A 20012-nucleotide genomic window follows, 5' to 3' on the forward strand; every position below is an offset into this window, starting at 1 on the left:
CTTAATAAGAAGATATTATGTATGTTTTAATGAATGGATTTTTGTCTATCTATATATAATATTTCATTTGAACGTGTGTGCGGGTAAGAATGTCAAATATATGTATAAATTTAAATTACAATTTATCTTTTTTACGGCTTGCAATACTGGTCTCGATAATGGCACAATTTTATTATGATGCAATAATTGATATTTTATTTCTCGCTTGCTCTGCCTTTCAAAATTCGCTTGCTATTCTAGAGCGACACGTAACCTAGATTTTGGGGCACCGAATTATTTGGTATTTATTACCAAAGGCCGAGATGCACTAAGCAATAATTAGCCTTTTATCTGGCGATTAGCGTTATCGTTAGATTAAACGATTTGCGTGTGCAACGGATAACCTGAAAACTGTAACAATATTTTAACTAGAAATTAAATAAATAGTTTATAATTTCGTTAAGTTTGCTATTATATATTATTAAATATATATATTAAAAAAATATTTTGATTATTGATTATATTTCTTTCATTCACCCTGTTACGTCAGCATTTAGGGCATAGGGCAAGCACGTCAAGTTCGCGCTACTTGCTTTGGTCCATCGTCAACTCTCGCGTCTCCTGCCACGCCACGGTTGTGCCAGAAGGGAACAAAGTGTCGCACTCTGGACATCCGGAATACATGTCCCAGCCACACGAAGCGTCTAGTTGTGAGTACTTCAATCACCGGGGGGGAGGTCTGCCGTGTTTGCTCACGAACTCGATTTTTTGTAACGCGGTCGTACCAATGTACCCCTATGCCTGCTCTCACATTTAAACTCGCCTCGTCTGCCGCACAGACATAAATCAAACCTTCTAGGAACGTCAATCCGGTAGTATCATTGATATACTAATATATCAAGACCGCGCAAATCTACCTAGCGACAGTTGCACGTAACCCCTCGAAACATATAGATATGTGGATGCGGTGACCGGCGAGCCGGTATAGGAATGACCAATTCGTAGGTGTTTGTATGCGTTCTGGCACCTTCCACTCGCAGCCCGAGAGGCTAGATGTTTTTTTTCAAACTAAAAAGTCACATGCGACTAATCTGCAGAGCTTCATTTGGCATCGTGTGTTTTGTGAATAACGATGTCGTCACATCGACGTATATGATACGTTGCAGATGAGACGAGTTTTGATTTGCGAGCCGGCTAAGAATCGGCGGATACCTATATCGATTCTCAAATCTCCAAAGCCGAGAGATTTATTTTATTGTATTAATATTATTATACTTACGGATACTGGCAGTTTTAAATATCTAGGTACCTACATCTTATTTATGTTATCAACATCGTTGACTATCATAAATAGACGCCATCTTGGCATGATATACGAATTTTTTGCCATTCAAATAAAAATATACGCATGACACCGTAGGCATACTTTATCACTATGCATGCATTTACGATAATTAACTATTCAAAGTTTATTTTAACGGATAATGTATGAATATACAATCAATATTGTGGTTAATTAATACTTTTACCTTTGTATATGAATTTATTAAAACAATATTTGAATCGGCTAATCCAAATTTAAAAAAATGGCAATCATTCTATATTGCTTTTATTTTGTTATCTGTCAATTCATGGTGAAACTACATTATATTATTGTTTTATTTAATAACATAAATGTAGTACTTACGAACTACAAAAAAATGCGTTTTATTAAATAAAACAATAAAAATTCTATATTGTTTGAGACTTTGATTTTTGGATTGTCAACGAATATTCTACCTCCTTCTTTACGCGACATTGTCAAGAGGATCTGGAAACCATCACAGTAATGAAGGTTTCCAGATTGATACGAGCATTAACAAAATAGAGAATGTTGTATGGAGACCCATGCCTAGGGAGCATCAGACCACTCCCTAAATTTTAAGAACGTTAAGCAGGGAGAAGTTCGCTGGTTAGATGGACCTCCATTATGTGCTTGGTGTACCGAATTGACATATACATACAATCTCATAAAATGTGATTGTGGTGACATTTTTGATAATGTATGTGTAAACTTCCTGTTATGAGATGTGACCACAGAACAGATTATTAAATATAAATGTAAAAGCCATCGCCATGGACCAAAGTTTTGCAGCAGGGTACTTTATGACGGTCACATAAAACCCAAGGTTAGCAATGCGTGCCGACTGCCCTCAATATTGAACGCACGTTACATTTATGTGACAAATTTTAATTCATGTTAGACAGGCGTAATTATTGAAAATAACATATACTTTAACACGTGTTTAAGTTTTTTCCATATTTTTCTACACTCAACATCCGTAGCCTGTTAAACACGCGCCATTTACTTCAGGAATATTAACGTTTTAAAATATGTGATTGTGCAATGCAATTTTTGTTTATTATGTGCCAATACTCAACTTCATAATAATTTAAGTGTATGTACTTATTAAAATATCCAAAAAAATCACTAAAAATACACTGTTTAATTTCATTTCGAACACCTTTTGAAAAACGCTGACGAAGGGTGGAGGTAGGCTCTGGCTTTTTGTTGCATTTGCACAGCCCACCTCTACCGTTATCTTTTGGTCTCGGCAGGTTTTAATTAAATTTTAAAAACTAACCACTTCCACCTTCAATTTGTAGTTCAATCAAAACAAATAAGTATGATTGACAAATAATTGTAGTGTGCTATATACATATCGAATCTCGACAGCGTCATACTGCCTTTAACTTTAGTGATAGATAGGTTGCCCGCCAAAGGTCTTGGCTTGGGGGCTCGCTTCAGGATGTGAGGCCATGGTTATACACACCTAGTAGGCCCTACAGGGTGTGGTAGGGTAAGCCCGTTCCCATTATTACTCTTATGGATATGACTCTTAATTTCTGATATTGTGATAGCTAAATTATTTTTATATGACATTTTTTGTATAATAAAAATGACTTGATTTAAATACTTTGGATAACTACTGCTTTGCACATTGGTTGAAGTGGTGTTTATTAAATGTTTTAGTTTTAATGAGTAAATTAATCGTACTTTCTAAAACAAAAACTATCTTCAATTATTATTTATTAGACTGAATACAAAGTCATTATTCTATATTATGATATTATAGCAACCACTGTTGTGGAAAAACAAACGGACTTTTCTACTGAGTGAACGCGTGCGTAACTGGCTTTAAGTGTGTTTGAATGAAAAAAGCGAAATTATCTGTCACTCCATTAGTAGTTAGGCGGTCGTATTTAACTGTAAACTGTGAAGTAACATTCAGTATCTATTTAGTTTACTTCAACAGTGTTTACTTGATAGAACCAAGCTCATTTTGTGTGTATATGTGAAATGGAAAAGGGCGCCAAAACTGTACGGTCAGTAAATCAGTTGTTGACCACCGACCTTCACAAAGATATTATCTTAATTTACAATGTTCCAAAAATAAACAAAATTGTGATGAGTAGGGTCAGCTAAGTCCCTCTGAGGTTAGCCTGGGTAGAACTATATTATACTTAAATCTATTTTTATCATTTATTCAGTTTATAGACGGGTTCGTTTAAAGCTGTTTTTCACTTACATGTTTGCTTGAAAAGCTTGATCCTTGTCATTAAATATATACTTGCGTATATATTCCTAAATAAAGTTTTACAATATTTAATAAACCATTTCTTTTATTCAACGAATAATTCACAAAATTTTGAGAATGTAACATTCCATATATTGAACATACATAACTTGAAAACACCTTAGATATATACCCACTAAGTCTGGCAAGTACGCATATTGTTTTTCAATTTGTGTATGAGACAGAGTATGGACCTAATAGGTCGAGCAAGTGGCTGACATCCATTTCTCGTAAAAACAAAATATCTTAATACAAACCCCCACTCTGTGGAGGATCATATTAATACTATCGACCGAAGGTACTTGATGGAATTTGAATTTAAATTCTCATGGATTTAAGTTTTGCACTATTCCATTTGAGTCGTTTTTTGCAACCCGGGTTTCACTTTTAGGCATCTTCAGGCGCTGTGTACACTCACCAAAGGCAAACATACACTATTTATTTAGTTTATAGACGGGTTCGTTTAAAGCTATTTTTCACTTAAATTCTAAGCTTTGCTTGAAAAGCTTGATCCTTGTCATTAAATATGTCCGTATTTATGTATTCCTAATTTTAAAATCAATATATCAAATCTTTTTTCAATATCATAGTTTTGAAACCGATTCGTTGAGATGTACAAAAGTCAAACGTTATTGTAATACTACTTTTGGTCTATAAAGAAAATTTGATACTTTCCAAAATAATCCCCCACTCTTTTTTAAAAAACAATATAAGCTAAGGTGTGACTCACCATCTGGGAAATCCTCGGCTGCCATCTTGAAATAGTAACAATAACAATTCAATGACTGTGAAAAAAAAATAACAAAATACTCTAACAGAGTTTATTACTGTGCAGTTTTCACGTTAGTTGACTTTTCTAATATGACTATGTAGTTATCTGTGATAACGTAGTCTATCGCGAATAGTTATCGAGTGGTTAGTTACCTATTCTAAACACGCGCGTTTCGCACAAGGTACAATGCTCGAGATACCGGGTAGACTAGCGAACAGTTCGCCGGCTGGAGGCAGCTGCCTTAGAAGGTCACTGAACTTGGCTGCTAGAAAGTGCAAGTGGTGAATTCAATTCATTATGTTTTGTAATATTACCCATAGGAGTAGGTGGTAATTTAGAGTGGGTATCGCGCGAAATTCGACAGATGTTTCGCTATACACGGTTGCGCAAAGCTGGTCGGTTTGACCGGTTAAGTTAAAGCATCAAATGTACGCTCATCTTTTAACGCGTCTTTAAGGAATTGTTTACGCAACATGAATCTATGAATCTACTATAATGACTGTTATTTGGAATTGTGACCGGGGCAACTGGACACGGTGGTTTCGCTGGCAAGCTCTTTGAGCTTGGACTTGCAAGCCGTCTGACATGTCCATGCGGAGGGGAAATACAGCATGCCAACCACGTCTTGCTCCGAACGAGAGAAATGCTCAAGTCAAACCAACCAGCTGTTGGGCCCATCGGCCCGTCCGATTTGGTTGCTACTAAGGCCAATTATCTCGCTTTTAAAAAATTTGCGGCGTCTTACTGCGGGCGTGAAGATCTCTTCACATATTTTTTGCTGTCCGTATGATTAGCTTCGTTTTATTTGCTATATACACAACGTAACTTCTTTTCTTCTTTTCGTAATTTCCTTGTGCTTTTCTCTCCCTGGCACTTTGCATTAAAGTAAACTCATTTAACGCAGTCAGAGCTCACTTTGAACGTAGCAACCTGAGTCTTGGGCATCCTTCTCCCAGGACACTCCCAGTCCAATTGTTTCAGATACTTCACATCACCAATTGTAGGGTCCCGCGATACGCTCGATTAAGACCGAGTGTGGTGCGGGGCGGGTTTCGGTGGAGGGCATTTAAATCCAATGGGGCAACGACAGGCTCGCTCTTCTCCCTCGGTCCGCCATCACGTCCCAGTCTCAGTCCTATACAGCGCCCATCGTTTATAGATAGGGATAGTCAACCTATATAAACTATATAAACATTTTCATTATGTTTTCATAAAATTCCCCGTGACAATTTAAATTTCAGAAAATATTATTTGTATCGCCCTCGCATAAGTTTAGTTCACGTTACGTAAGTGAAACTAAATGGCGCTATAGTACCTGTCTTATATCAAAATATGTGGAAAATGATATTCAGTTTATTGATACCTTCCCCTACCTTATATCTCGTGGAATCAGGCTTTATTGCTGTTAATCATATTATGACCAAAGAAAGACACCGCCTGAATATTTCCAAAAAAGGAGACCTTTATGTGTTCCTCACAAAAATTGAGCCAGATATCCAGTATTTAGTTTCGCAGCATCAGCTTCAGGGATATCATTAAAAGGGGGATCCTTATGCCAACAGAGAACCTAGCGGAAAAATACGAAGCTTTCAATTTGAAAAAAAATTGGTAATTGTCAATTTCTACTGTATTAATTAATAAATATGTATCTGAAAGATTTTTTTTTTATGTCAAATATAAACTTACAATTGTAAAAAAATGTGAATTTGTTACATATTTGTGGCATAGGTTACGTTATTATTACATTATTTTTATGGTTATATTTATTATTAAAATTTAGTTTATTAAGTTTTCAATGTTTAGGTTTTTTAATTTCAAGGTTTAGATTTTTGACTAATTCATAGTTTTAATATTTTTTATACTTATTTAGTTTAAAAAACATCGATTTTTATAAAAAAATATAAATGTGTATAACTTGAAATCTTTTTTATTTATATCGAATTGAGCTTAAATGTTGAGACCAGTCTTACGTCAATTGGGAAGTCCGTATTAATATTTTAATCATTAGTAGCATTGAATTAGGTATATTATAGGTTAGTAATCACAACCTATTATTCATAAGTAATTGTATGCAAACAAGAAACCGCCTTTGTTTACTATCCCATAATTCTAGCCATATTCTCGATGCAAAAAGATCGACTTAACCTCATCACAATATCATGTCTTAAGTCTTAGACCAACAACTAAATATATATCCATGAAGCATTATCTATCCATGTATAATAAATTAATACGACTATTAAATTGATGTATTCTTGTTGACGACAAGCTATAGCAGGTTAGATTTTTATGACAAGTTGACATTTAAATAAATGTGTTTCTATTTTGGCTATTGAATTCATTTTAGGTATTGTAACACCAACTAGTTGCCGAAAATCAACGTTCCGTAAAATTTCTGTCAAACCGCTCTCGTCTGATCAACCAGTTTGTTTTAGTTTAAACGATTTGAACCAGTTTAGCTTGAAACGCTGACACAATATTTTGGTAACGCTGCTAGTTTCGGCTGTACCGGTACCAGAAATTCAGATTACATGTCCTAGACTCGTCTATTCACCGCATATCGTATCTGGCATATAGCGTCTAACGGCATTTTTTATTCAGCATTAAATTTTTCTGTTTTCCTCTGATTTTTCCAAGGATTCACAATAGCTGCATTTTGTACTCTTTTTAACCTACCCTGATTATTTGGGTAACCGAACAAAACAGAATATAAAAAAGCAGAAGAGCCAGAGGAAAAATTAAAGATTATTTTTTGTCGTATCTATTTATTAATTAAAGTACTTATAAAACTTAAGTTTATGAACGAAATATATAAGTATATGTTTGTAATATATATAATCACTGCATATTGACCATTCCGCGTAAAACCTTCACGACAATTTCAATATTAAATGTTATATTTTTCCTGAAAGGTCATAGTTCTATTTATCGCTGTTCTGTTTTGTCACCGTTCTATTTTTTCATGTTCTGTTTTGTCACCGTTCTGTTTATTCATGGAATCGATTGTTTGTTACCGTACCAACACTAATGAAACCCGCTCAACATCAATGCGCCTGATCCGGTAATAATCGCGCGATAAAATTCGCTGCGTATGAAACGGGGGTTACTTGGACAACTACAGTAATTAAATGCATCCATACAATATTGGCTAAATTGTATAATGCATCATTGATTATGTGATAAATTAGATAATCTGTAAGCAGCTATTGTATAAAAATCGATTTGATCACTTGAATCACGTATTTTTACTTAACAATTTCGCCCACTGTGCACAGTATAGAATACTAAACGGACGCTTGGAGTATATTTTAGACCGGATGTGCATGACCAAATTGCCACGTCGCGACGATTACAAATGGACGAAAACGACGCATTTATTTTGTTTATTGTAACCGGAAGGGTGACGATTTTATTTTAATTCAAAATTAGAAAACATTAATATTGATCACACACCAAAAATTGAGGTGCTGAAGATTGAACGAATGCAAGTGCACCTTTGACTGTGTCAAATAAACCGACTTCGAAGTTAATTTATATATGCGATTGTAAATGTGTTCAAATGGGTTCCATGAGAAAACAGAACATGACAAAACAGAACAGTCAGGGGGAAAATAAAACATTCATTTTTGTGGAATCTATTAATTAAATACTTATAAAACTTAAGTTTATAAACGAAATATATAAGTATATAAATATTTAATATTTTCCAATTTTTAAGTGAAATCATCAACTGTTTATTGGGTATAATATATAATTTTTTTACGAACCGTTATTTTGAAAATAATCTTTTTTTTTTATTTAGAGTCAGCTGAATGCAGAACTATTCTAACTCACATTTGTTTTTTTTAGAAGGGAGTTTTTTTAAACAACCTAATTCAATTATTTATTATTTATATAAACAATAAATAACTTGACTGTGCTGTTTCAAAAAACACTTTTGTAAAATATTTTAAATGTGAGTTAGAATAGTTAGGCATTTAGTTGAGCTTTCGAAGCTCAGTATATGGTTTCTTTTAGCCTTCCGTAAACTGTCATGATTCTCCACCGTAAACCATCAAATCAGAATGCAAGCGTCGTAAATACTGCATGAACCGAGTTCAGTAGTGTGTTCCAGACATACCCATGGAGTTGAATACTGTCGATTGTCACTTGAATGCCCTCGATTGAGATGTCGAATAGGACAGTGTCATCGGCGTACTCCATATCATGCCCCCCACATCTTGAAGCGGGTCCCCAGGCCACGACGTTTGGAGGGCCCCCCAACCTATCGTTAAGGTTAAGGGCAGTGTAATGTTCTACAGTAGTGTTCCCCAAATGATATTCCGCGATATATTAAATCCAGGGTTCCGTATAAAATAAAGGGTATTCCGTGTATTTTTAGCGATTTTTTATATTTTTAAATAAATCCACTTAAATTGTCGGCTCTCAGCATCATATTATCAAGGACTGACTCATCGCGACCCCCTTTTGTGAAACACACTAAAAATAATTATAAAATAAAATCCTATTCGCAAAATAGAGCCGCAGGTGACTTTTTTACTATTAGAGCAAATGTGTGGTGTGTGTTTATCTCACTTAAATGGTCGACCTGCCACTCGACCCCCCCCCCCTCCTAAGCCCGGGCCCCCAGGCTAGAGCCCTGTGACCCCCCCCCCCTTGTGGGGGCCATGCTGCAGATCATACAGCTTCACCGTGAGGGTGGGAATCTACTGTCTATTATATAATATATCTTATCTACGTAATACTTATGTCAATAAAGCGCGCGTTTCACGTACGTAGTGCAAAGACAAGTGGGCACTTGAATAAAACGAAACTGAAAGTGGTGTTGCTTACCATAAAAGAAATTTTATTTTCTAAATTCAAATTTAAAAACTAACTGCGAATACATACACCGGCAGAAAAAATATAATCAAACTTTTGTTCGACTGTCACCGTGTTTGTTGACCAGCGCGTCACTTATTTTCGATTTCTAAACAACTAAAAAGCGTTAAATAGCATTAAATAATAGTATTAAAATATTACCAGCATTAGAAAATATTGGCGGAAGGACATAGAGAGACATTGCTTGTCAAATTATATATTATTTACAGTCAAATTTACGTAATAGGTAATTATATTTTTAGAAAAGTGGCAGAAAGAAACCGCATTGTTTATACCGTTTTGCACGATTTGTGTTAGGATTTTCGTGAAAAACTGACATTATTATTAAAGGTCGTAAGTAATTTAAGAATCCTTTGTCAATGGAGTTTTTTTTCAGATATTGTTATATTTAAAAAAAAAAAAAAAAAAAAAGAGTGTAATGTAGTATCGTTAGAATGATAATAGAAATGAGTTTACTAATTGTAATGGACAATAGTTTAACATGGAGTGCCAACTAATTCAATCGATAAAACATGAAATATTAAGTGCTATTAATCTCAAAGCATATAAGCTCGGCTTTCTGTTAACTTAAGCCTTCTGTAAAGAATGTTTTATACCATTATCTACCTCGAATAAAATGTCATTTGTAAACTCGTTTGAAATATGAAATTATAATTTTTTTGGGCGCCTTGAACATATTATGTTTATTTACAAATTAAATATAACAATATAAAAATAAGAACACAGCTTAATTTGTTAAAAGTGTTATTTAATTACACACAATCAATTTCGTACGACAAGCGTACTACATTGAAATTTAAAATTGATACAAAAAAACAAATAGAAATTTTAATACAAATTCGAGATGCGTTCGCTTGGTACGGGTCATAGAGTATTTTTAAATGGTTTTGATTACTTAACTTTTATATTTTAAATGATGGCTGCTATTTCAGCTTGGCTGGAACTGTGAACTGTGCACCTTCCTGTCCGATAGGAAGCATCTACAAATGGCGTTGAAATTTTTACTATGCGATAATCGATTCACGTCTGTACTGTATTAATTCTAATCCCGGAGTGAGATCCTGTGGGCGGAAATGAGTTGTTTGTCTGCATCATGCTTTCAAAAAAGCGGGAAGAATCCTCATTGGTTCATTTTTTAACGGTCATTGTTTTAGAAAAACAGGGTTGACACACACTGTTAACAAGGTTGTGCCAAATTTTGTTGTTAATTAATTAACATTATTTATTTAAGTCTGCGTTTGAAATGTAGACATGTCACGTGAAATGTAACAAGACAATATGAGTCTCATATAAAGTTGTAATGTTCCTTGATTGATATGTGCAATTACGATCCAAGACTTAGCTATCTGTGAGTAGGTAGGTAAGTTCATTACATCTGTAGAAATTGAGTTAGGGCATTGCCCACTGAAGAAGAAAGCCGATAGATACATTACACGACTGGACCTACTTTTCGCCCCTCCTGTTGTATATGGATGACCTGTCATTGTCTATAGAGTGCTCATACTGACGCGTCTGTCGTGTTTCACGTGTTGGAGTATTCTTCCTTCCTTTTCAGGGCTTATTTACACAAGAAGCGTGATAAGTATAATAAGAGAATGTGAAGATCAATTTTTCAAACGTATGACTCACTTGATTTCAGTTTCATTCATTACAAGCCATTCTATTTTCAGAAAACATATTCCTACACTATTCATAATATATGGATACACAACTAATAATAATATGAGTATTAAAATGCTATTACAAATCGATATTTCCAGCTGCCTTCACACAGGGAATGGTTTGATTTGGATAGATGAGTTAAATGATAAATAATACACTAGCACTGTATTAATATACACTTTCTTCAAATGTAATGGATATATCAATGCTACATATTTTTTGGAAATCGATATTATCACCAGTTTTTGTGTGAAGGACTAGTCTGACTTTGACAGCTTAAGCGTTGGACTATCACGCCGTGGGTCTCAGGTTCGAATCCTGGGTCTGGCAAGTACACCTATTGTTTTTCAATTTGTGTGAGAGTCAGGGTATGGACCTAATAGGTTGAGCAAGTGGCTGACATCCATTTCTCGTAAAAAACAAAATCTGTTAATACAAACCTCTACTCTGTGGGGGCCCATATGATCCTATTAGGATCGGACATGGTCGAAAAAAAAATATTATTTATAAATAACACTGATGGTTAATATATTTGATTTGAGATTTTTTTATAATTCAATTTGCAACGGGAAATGGCGAATCAATGTGTCAAGCAATCTGGGATCTGATTTTGGCAGCTGAAAAGTGGACCACTCGTTGGTTGTGCAAAAAGTTATGCTCAGGCTTTATTAATCTAAAGATGGCGGTGGTTAGGGGTATTTTGGGTGCCATTAATCCTCAGGTCCTAAATTATTTTACTGACGTCAGTTTTTTGAAATGTAGTTAAGTAAGTACAGTAGAACCTCGATTATCCGGATTATTTTTAATATTACCGATATGTCATCAAAAAGAAAACGTGTCGTATTTTCATTAAAAGACAAATTGGATATAATCGATGCTTTGAAATGTGGTGACTCAGGACGTTATCTATCTAATAAATATGGTGTCGGAACGTCAACTGTCTCGGATATATAAAAACACAAAGTGAAACTATTATGAAGTTTACTAATTGTTTAATGTTAGAAGATGGAAGCTCAGAGCGGAAAGTTATGAAAAAATCAGGAAATAAAGAAATTGAAGAGTGTATTTTTATGTGGTTCATACAAAGACGAAAGAGTCACGTCGGTAATACAACCGATGGATCAGGGTGTAATAGACACATTCAAACGTTTATATAGAAAACATATGCTTCGACGATTATTGGTAGCAGACGAAAATAATGTACAAAGCAAATAAATTTAAAAGATTGTTGCTACAATTCTCATGGCAGCAGATAGTTGGAATTCTTTAGATGTGTCAACTTTGAAAAAATCATGGAATTTTTTTTGAAAAGACCATTAGTAAGTTCCAGTAACGCGGTAGAACCTGCTTTAAGGGGGGACATGCTCAGTGTAGGTCAAAATGGAGCTTTTCTATTTTCAAAGCATGATCCTGGACATTCCTTAAACGTTGTAGATAATCTATTTATATAATTTTGAAGCCTTATTATCCTTTATATTTATTTTAAACATTTGATGACTGCATAAAGTATTTTTATTACATAAAATAGTATTTTTTTTAAGCCTCTCGCTCTAATGTTTAAGAATATAGTCATATTTCAGTACATGCATGTGCAGTGGTGTTAAGATTTTTTACATTTATTAATTTTTAGACGCATTTATAAAACCATTAGTATAATTTATCTCGACATTATTATAGTGAAATATTTACGATAAAAAATTATATTGATAATCTCTGTGATCCCAAATTTGACAAGAATTAAGCATTTTATTATTCAACAAATGGGCAAGATAAACACATTTGAAGATAATACTTGCTTTTCCCTCGACCACCCGCCACGTCTCCACACCCGTTATGCAGGCGTATACCGTGGCGTAACGAACGATAGGCGCTATTCAAATTTGTGCCGAAAGTGTCCAGATAATATACCTACTTGTCTTTCCCTGTCAATTATGTTTTTTTTTTCGATTATCCTGACTATCTTCACCCCAATTTGTCCGGATAATCGAGGTTCTACTGTACCTACTTTAAATTGTAGTTGAATTAGTAGTTCTCGGGATCTTATTAAAATCAAGTGGCAGTACGCATTACACCCGACAGGCAAATCGGTAATTACGTTATGTCATAATTGGTTACGAGAAGCTGGAAACAGGATAATTAAGGCCTTTTGGGCCTAATTTTTATGGCCAAATCATTTCTCACGAGCGCCGTTCGCGACACCTGCTTGTTATCTTTTGCATTCGTATTGATACTCAACCCCGTTAAGGACTGTCCACACGATGACATAGCATATTACGCTTCAATAAATTGTTTTACTATATTATGTCACCTTTTAAATTAATTATAAATTAATAACCATGTCCTTGCTTTTTCGTACAAGGTGGTTGTTAGTAATTTTGGATAATCACAAACACTTTTTGAGAAAAACACATAAATATTGTGTCCTCACCGGATCGAACCCAGTAGTCTCGGGCGGAAAGTGTGATTTAGTATACGCTGCTGCTGAAAGTTATTTATGAATGTAAAAATAATTACATACCAGTAATGGTGTTTATAGTTCAGATTAATTTAAATAAACAGATGGAGTGTTCATGTACAAAAATACTATGTACTTACTAAAATTACTAATTATTTTGCCAGGATAATTTAAGCCAATTTCAAGAATTTACAACGCTGAACACGTTTTCCTATCGACTATTTCATTTTTAAAATGGTACAAACCCTCTACGACCGTACCAATAGCATGGTAAGAATTGGCGCGCTTATGATCGATTTATATTTTTTAATTAACTATTTTTTTTATTCAACGAATAATTCACAAGATTTAAGAATGTAACATTCTAATTATTGAGCATACATAATTTTGAAAACACTTCTAAAGCTTGTAGTATTAAAAATCCATTGGTTAAAATTTGTCGTAATTAAGTATGACTCCTTTAGCATTGTGGTCAATGAGCGTGGACGCGATACCCGAGAGATGCAGGTTCGATTCCTGCGGGGTGTCTTACTTTTTTCAAAAAGATTTTTTCTATTGGTTATAATATTATTTTTTGTGTGTTTTCAAAATTATGTATGATTTATATTTTATACCTTCTCCAGACCTGGTTCACAGGTTTATACCTGCAATCATCCCGAAATGTCTAGCATGGACGTAAAAGCAAGAACACGCAGTGACAGTACAGTATATTAAAAAAAAAAAACAGAATAAACACAATAGTGTGTGTAGCGAGCACATGCGACAGAAGTAAAACTTTTGATTTTGTATGATAACTATCGGGGACACATACATACTGCAAATGGCTGTTTAGATTTACACCGCGTATAATTCGGAATAAAATGTCTAGCTAAATATAATATATCTCTTATAAACTTTAAAATACAGTGTGTAAGCATACCTAATAGAAAGTCAGTGTGATAGATGCACGAATAGTATCCCCACAGCCTAAATGAGTCTCTAAAATTTCTTCTGAATCCTCTCCAGTATAAGGCCATATTTCAACTGATGCGGAGATCAGAAGGTAGGCCCACTCTCCAGCCTGTTTTAATATTCTATTGAATAAACAACAGTTTGTTTTACATCTCTATATATATAAAAATCTCGTGTCACGATGTTTGTGGTCGAACTCCTCCGAAATGGCTCGACCGATTTTTATAAATTTTTTTATATATATTTGTTAGGTATGAGAATAGGTCAACAAGTATATTTCATACCGCTAGGTGATTAGGGTATCTCTATCCAGAAAAATTTTCTTTTATTTTTTGACAATTTTTTTTTTTGTATTTTTTTAATTATTTGGCATAAAAAATACCTATAACCCCAAATTTTCACCCTCCTACTCCCACCCTCCCATTTTTTAATCGCGATTTTATTATTTTTGTATGAACAAATTTAATCGTCGTTCGTATTTCAAACAGAACGAAATTATTTATGTTGTTGAATGACAGATGGCACTACGTCCGAGAAGAATTCAAGAGAAGCGTCGCGTCATTTTGACATTTCATTCGGCATATCACAACGCAGTGCGTGCAAAATTTTGTACGATTTATTTTAATTTATCTATTTTTATGTGCGTGTATTACAGTGCACAATGCCAGCAAGACGCAAGGGGGGTCATTTGGTCCGTCGAGCGAATAAAGCAACAAACATGCGAAATAGTAGAGCAGAAAGAACAGACGAAAAAATCCAACAAGATAACAAAAACGTGCATGTGAGCATGTCGTAATTGCGTGCATCTCAATCACAAGAGGCACGAGCTGAACGAAATCAACAACGAAAATTGGAACGGAGCAAAACGCGCCGGTTCGTAGTTAATACACGCAGAGCAAATGACTGACAACGCCAACAAGTACATCGAGCATTTACATCCGCTTCGTTCCTTCGTCTCGCATTCGAGTACGAGCCAGATATTGAATATTCCGCTCATCCGAAAGTGCTGATTGGTGCTATGGACAAAGAATGTCCCCATTGTCATGCGCTCAAATTCAAACACAGTCAGCCGGGATGTGTTGCGCATCAGGAAAAGTGCAACTACTAGAAATTGAGATACCACCAGAACCATTGAACGGCTTGCTTATCGGCACGGTTCCATATTCAAACCTGTTCCTGAAGTCCATTCGCACATTCAATTCATGCTTCCAAATGACTTCGTTCGGAGCAACAGAAATAGTTCACAATACTGCGGCAAATGGTCAACAATTCCATTCTACGTTCAAAATCAAAGGCCAAGTATACCGCAAAGTAGGCTCATTGTTGACAATGCCAAACGAACCACATAAATTTTTACAAATCTACTTCATGGGCGGTGAGGACATCAATCGTGTGGATGCACGTTGCGGCTGCAATAACCTCAATTCGCCTAATGCCAGGCGCATCGTCGGCGAACTTGACGCCCTATTGAATGAGCACAATGAATTATTGAAATTCTTCAAAGCACACATGCACGAATTGCAAAGTGACAATCACGCTATTGTCATCAACCCTGATAAAACACCAGCTGGAGAGCACGTACGTCGATTCAATGCGCCTGTTGTTGACGACATTGCTGGAATCATGGTTGGCGACCGCACATCGACGCGAGAAATCGTGATTCGGAGAAGAAACAATGATCTGGAGTTCATCGCTGATACACACCGTCCATACGACGCTCTCCAATATCCGCTAATGTTCTGGAAGGGACAAGACGGATACTATGAACATCATTACTCATTTTGAATTGAGAAAATGAATGGTTGGCGTTTTTTTGTTTTTATCGACGGTCATCGTCTACAGCGCTCCATTCCTCTTTCTGTCATAAATTCCATCCCCACACTCTTACGATACATTCGTTATTTTTTATTTAACAACCAAAATATTCACTAGAAATAATTTATATGGCAGAACAACGTTTGCCGGGTCAGCTAGTTTTATAATAATACAGTACAATGAAACAGTCATCGACGATTGGAAATTTGAAAAACAGAACATGAATAAACAAAACATGATAAAACAGAACAGCCAAGGAAAAAATAAAACATTCATTTTTGTCGTATATATTTATTACTTAATTAAATAGGTACTTATAAAACTTAAGTTTATAAATATTTAATATACTTACATTATATAATCACTGCATATTGGCCATTCGGCGTAAAAACCTCAATTTATCTGCTTGGTTTTGATAATCATGCACAACTCCACAGAATTATGAAACTCATTATTTCGTTGTACCTAGTCTTCTTCTTTTTCTCTTGTTTACTGGCCTTACGGGCCTCCACAGAGTGGAGGTTTGTATTAACAGATTTAATTTTTACGAGAAATGGATGACAGCCACTTGATCAACCTAGTATGTCCATACTCTGACTCATACACAAATTGAAAAACAATATGTGTACTTGACAGACCCAGGATTTAAACCTGGGACCCTCAACACTAGGATTTTGAACATATTATTAGATTGATTAAGACAAGATATACCTAATTTACCGGCAACACCGAATTGAGTCCCATTTAATTGAGGCTTTCCAGCGATTAGAAATGCAGAAATTATACAATTTGATTTTTTACAGCGTATGGAAAACCTGTGTTATTAAAAATATGTACAATATATTATAAAGTTACGACAATTTCAATATTAATTGTTATATTTTTCCTGAAAGGTCATAGTTCTATTTATCACTCTGTTTTGTCACTGTTCTGTTTCTTCAGGTTCTGTTGATACATGTTCTGTTTATTCATGGAACCGTTATGAACGTACCTTTATGCTGACATGCAAGTACGAATAATTGATTCTGAAAAATTATCCATTTTTAATGAAAGTATGTAGGGCAAACTCGTTACAAGACGAAACTGCCTAATTGGTGCAGAATTTATGATCCCAATATTATTACATATTATATATTATGAATGCATCATTCATTATCCCATTACAAATATTATGTCGTGAAATACTTTTTGGGCGCCAATTTTGCAGTTGACCCTCAATTTGTATTATGACATAAGTAAATTTTTTTTTATAATTTGAATGAAATTATAAACATAAAAAGTTATTGAATATATTGTCCAATAATTAAAAGCGTTTCTAATCAGTAACATGCTAAGACAAAGTGTTCTGCCAGTGAGCTGTTTCTGAGATGAGCATACGGCACCTTGCCACAACCGCTTCAGCGGATCTATTCTATACACAATACTGCTATCGGCAGCTATCGAGGGTAATTTTTCATATTTTTTTAACGAAGTACTAGCACTTATTGTAACAATTAGAATAAGTTAGTAATAGTATAACAATAACATTCATAAAAGACAATTATTGTTGGAACGCTATTCTGGCGTTTTAGCGTCATAACCACAGCGGCAGGGCTATCCTAACATAATATCACTTAACTCCAAAATCAATAAAAAATATGATATATGTACGTGATATGTCGTATTCAGGCAGTTAATTACCCCGATAGCCGCGAGCTGTCAAATGTCGTTGAATAACACAGTTTACACGTATTATTTGATTCTAACGAGATACATTTATAATCGAATAATTCGTGTTAACTGTGTTAACAATTATTACAGATAACCACCTTGTTTATAGAATTCCTTCGAGTGATAGGTATCCGTGCTATTTTGAAGCAGTAATAATAACGGAAACGTGTTATTGTATTATAGGTCCCAGTAAATGATTGTGTATTTTAAAATACATTTCTTTTATTCTCAGATCCATGCCTGTACATCCTAAGATTCGCGAGCAAACTGGAGTTTGGAGACAAGACGCACGAAGTCTCCAACACAGCCCTGAGACTCGTACAGCGGATGAAGAGAGACTCCTTACATTCTGGCAGGCGGCCTTCCGGTCTATGCGGAGCTGGTAAGATAAATTTTCACTTATTCACGATTATTATAAACACACACAACTGTTTGATCCAAAGAAAATTAACTAGGTACTTATTATAATAATAAAGCAGTGGCGAAATGTGACTTTTGGAAAGAGGTAGGCGGTGGAGATCTGATAAAAAGAACACACTTGTCAGGTATACTTACGAGAAATAAGAAGATAATACGATATTACTACTAATGAATAGGTACACACCAATGACAGCGACACACTAATTTAAAGAAACTTCAAAAACTCACTGACGACATAAAATTAAGCGATCTGTTTAAATTACGTATTTTTTCAAAAAATTTATACACATCAAAAATCATTAGATACAAGTTCTTTTTATTTTAATGAACAGTCTATATTTTTTAATATTTGATTAAACACCATAGATTTTTTTCGGTTTTAGGCTTTGCGATCGGAGCTTACCTTAGTTCATACAATTCGATAGACTGGGCGGGGCTACGTGACGTAAAGTCCATATGAAAAAAATTTAGAATTATTTGAAACATAATCCGACCTTTATTTACGTCAAGACAGATGGCGCGCTGTGGTATATTTTTTGAAACCTTTGCAGATTGTTTTGTAATTATCTGTGTAATACTTTTCCTACACATACTGCATCTCTCGTTGGCAAAATAAATTATTTTACAGATTATATAATCAAGTGATTATATAAATAAGTCAATATGCAATTAAAAAATATTTTTCTTAATAAGGTAGGCTTCAAATAATCGCCTGGTATGGAGTCTTCGCCACTGTAATAAAGCAACAATTGATATTGATTCCAGGATGTTTTTAGTAGGGTTGAATTGGTAACTATGGAACAATAATTATATTCTCTTTATTGGCAGCAATGAATGCATTTTCTGTACATTTAAAAAAAAAATGGCAACCTACTGTTCTATTGCCGTTTTTTGTGGCTACTGACTTATTACACAAATTCAATTTTAATTGAATATAGATAATTTGAAAACACCACAGATATATTATAACCACTACAAAAATATTTTTTGAAAAAATACGACGCCCGGCGGGACTTGAACGGGTTTGGGTCGAAATCCCGATAGCCGTAATCCTGAAGTCCGAAATCTCGAATGGACGAAATCCCGAATGGACAATATCCCGATAGCCGAAATCCCGAAAATGATGTTTCCACTTTAAATAGACCAAAAGTGCACTCGATTACAACGTCAATCGGGCGACAATTTTTATTTTACCTGCTATTGAAAATAAACACTTTATATTAATTATTCACAGATTTCTTAAAAAAATATTGTTTGTACTCACTGTAAAAAAATCATTGTAAACTAACGAAATATTATTTATTTCATTTCTGTTAAATTAATAATTAACGTGTTGTTCCTATATATGTTGTTTTGTACCCAAATACCTAAGTATAGTTATAATGTAAATATAAAAATCTTGTAAATTATTCATTGAATGAATTAAATGGTTTATCAAATTTGTTTATTTAAGTACATCTAATGAACTTCACAGATTACAATTCAAGACGTTCATAATATGACAAGAAAAAGTATTAGAACAGTATAAAATAATTACAAGATAAAAAGAACTTTTTATATACAACGTTTTTAAATTTTCTGTTGAACCATATAAACTTGACTTGACTAGCTTAAACGATCAAAAAAATTTGTACTTGACATGTCATATTGATTTCCATAGTAACGCACGTATATATTAATAATTTTGTTGCTAGGACCCCAGACCCCTAGCAACCAATAATGGTGTCGAAATAACTTTTCATACAAAACA

General features: G+C 34.4%; 1 protein-coding gene across 1 annotated transcript in view; it reads left to right on the plus strand.

Annotated features, from left to right (window-relative positions):
• Brf (Brf RNA polymerase III subunit) overlaps nucleotides 1-20012 on the plus strand; it is a 164611-nt gene that overhangs the window by 126042 nt on the left and 18557 nt on the right. Inside the window, exon 5 of the mRNA XM_085948302.1 lies at nucleotides 18075-18224. Coding sequence (XP_085804428.1) covers nucleotides 18075-18224 — 150 coding nt within the window. The remainder of the gene's footprint in view (nucleotides 1-18074; nucleotides 18225-20012) is intronic.

Source organism: Rhyacophila brunnea, unplaced genomic scaffold (assembly GCF_057557595.1).
Source record: "Rhyacophila brunnea isolate RB1 unplaced genomic scaffold, BYU_Rbru_1.0 scaffold_20, whole genome shotgun sequence".
In the NCBI taxonomy this organism is placed as follows: domain Eukaryota; kingdom Metazoa; phylum Arthropoda; class Insecta; order Trichoptera; family Rhyacophilidae; genus Rhyacophila; species Rhyacophila brunnea.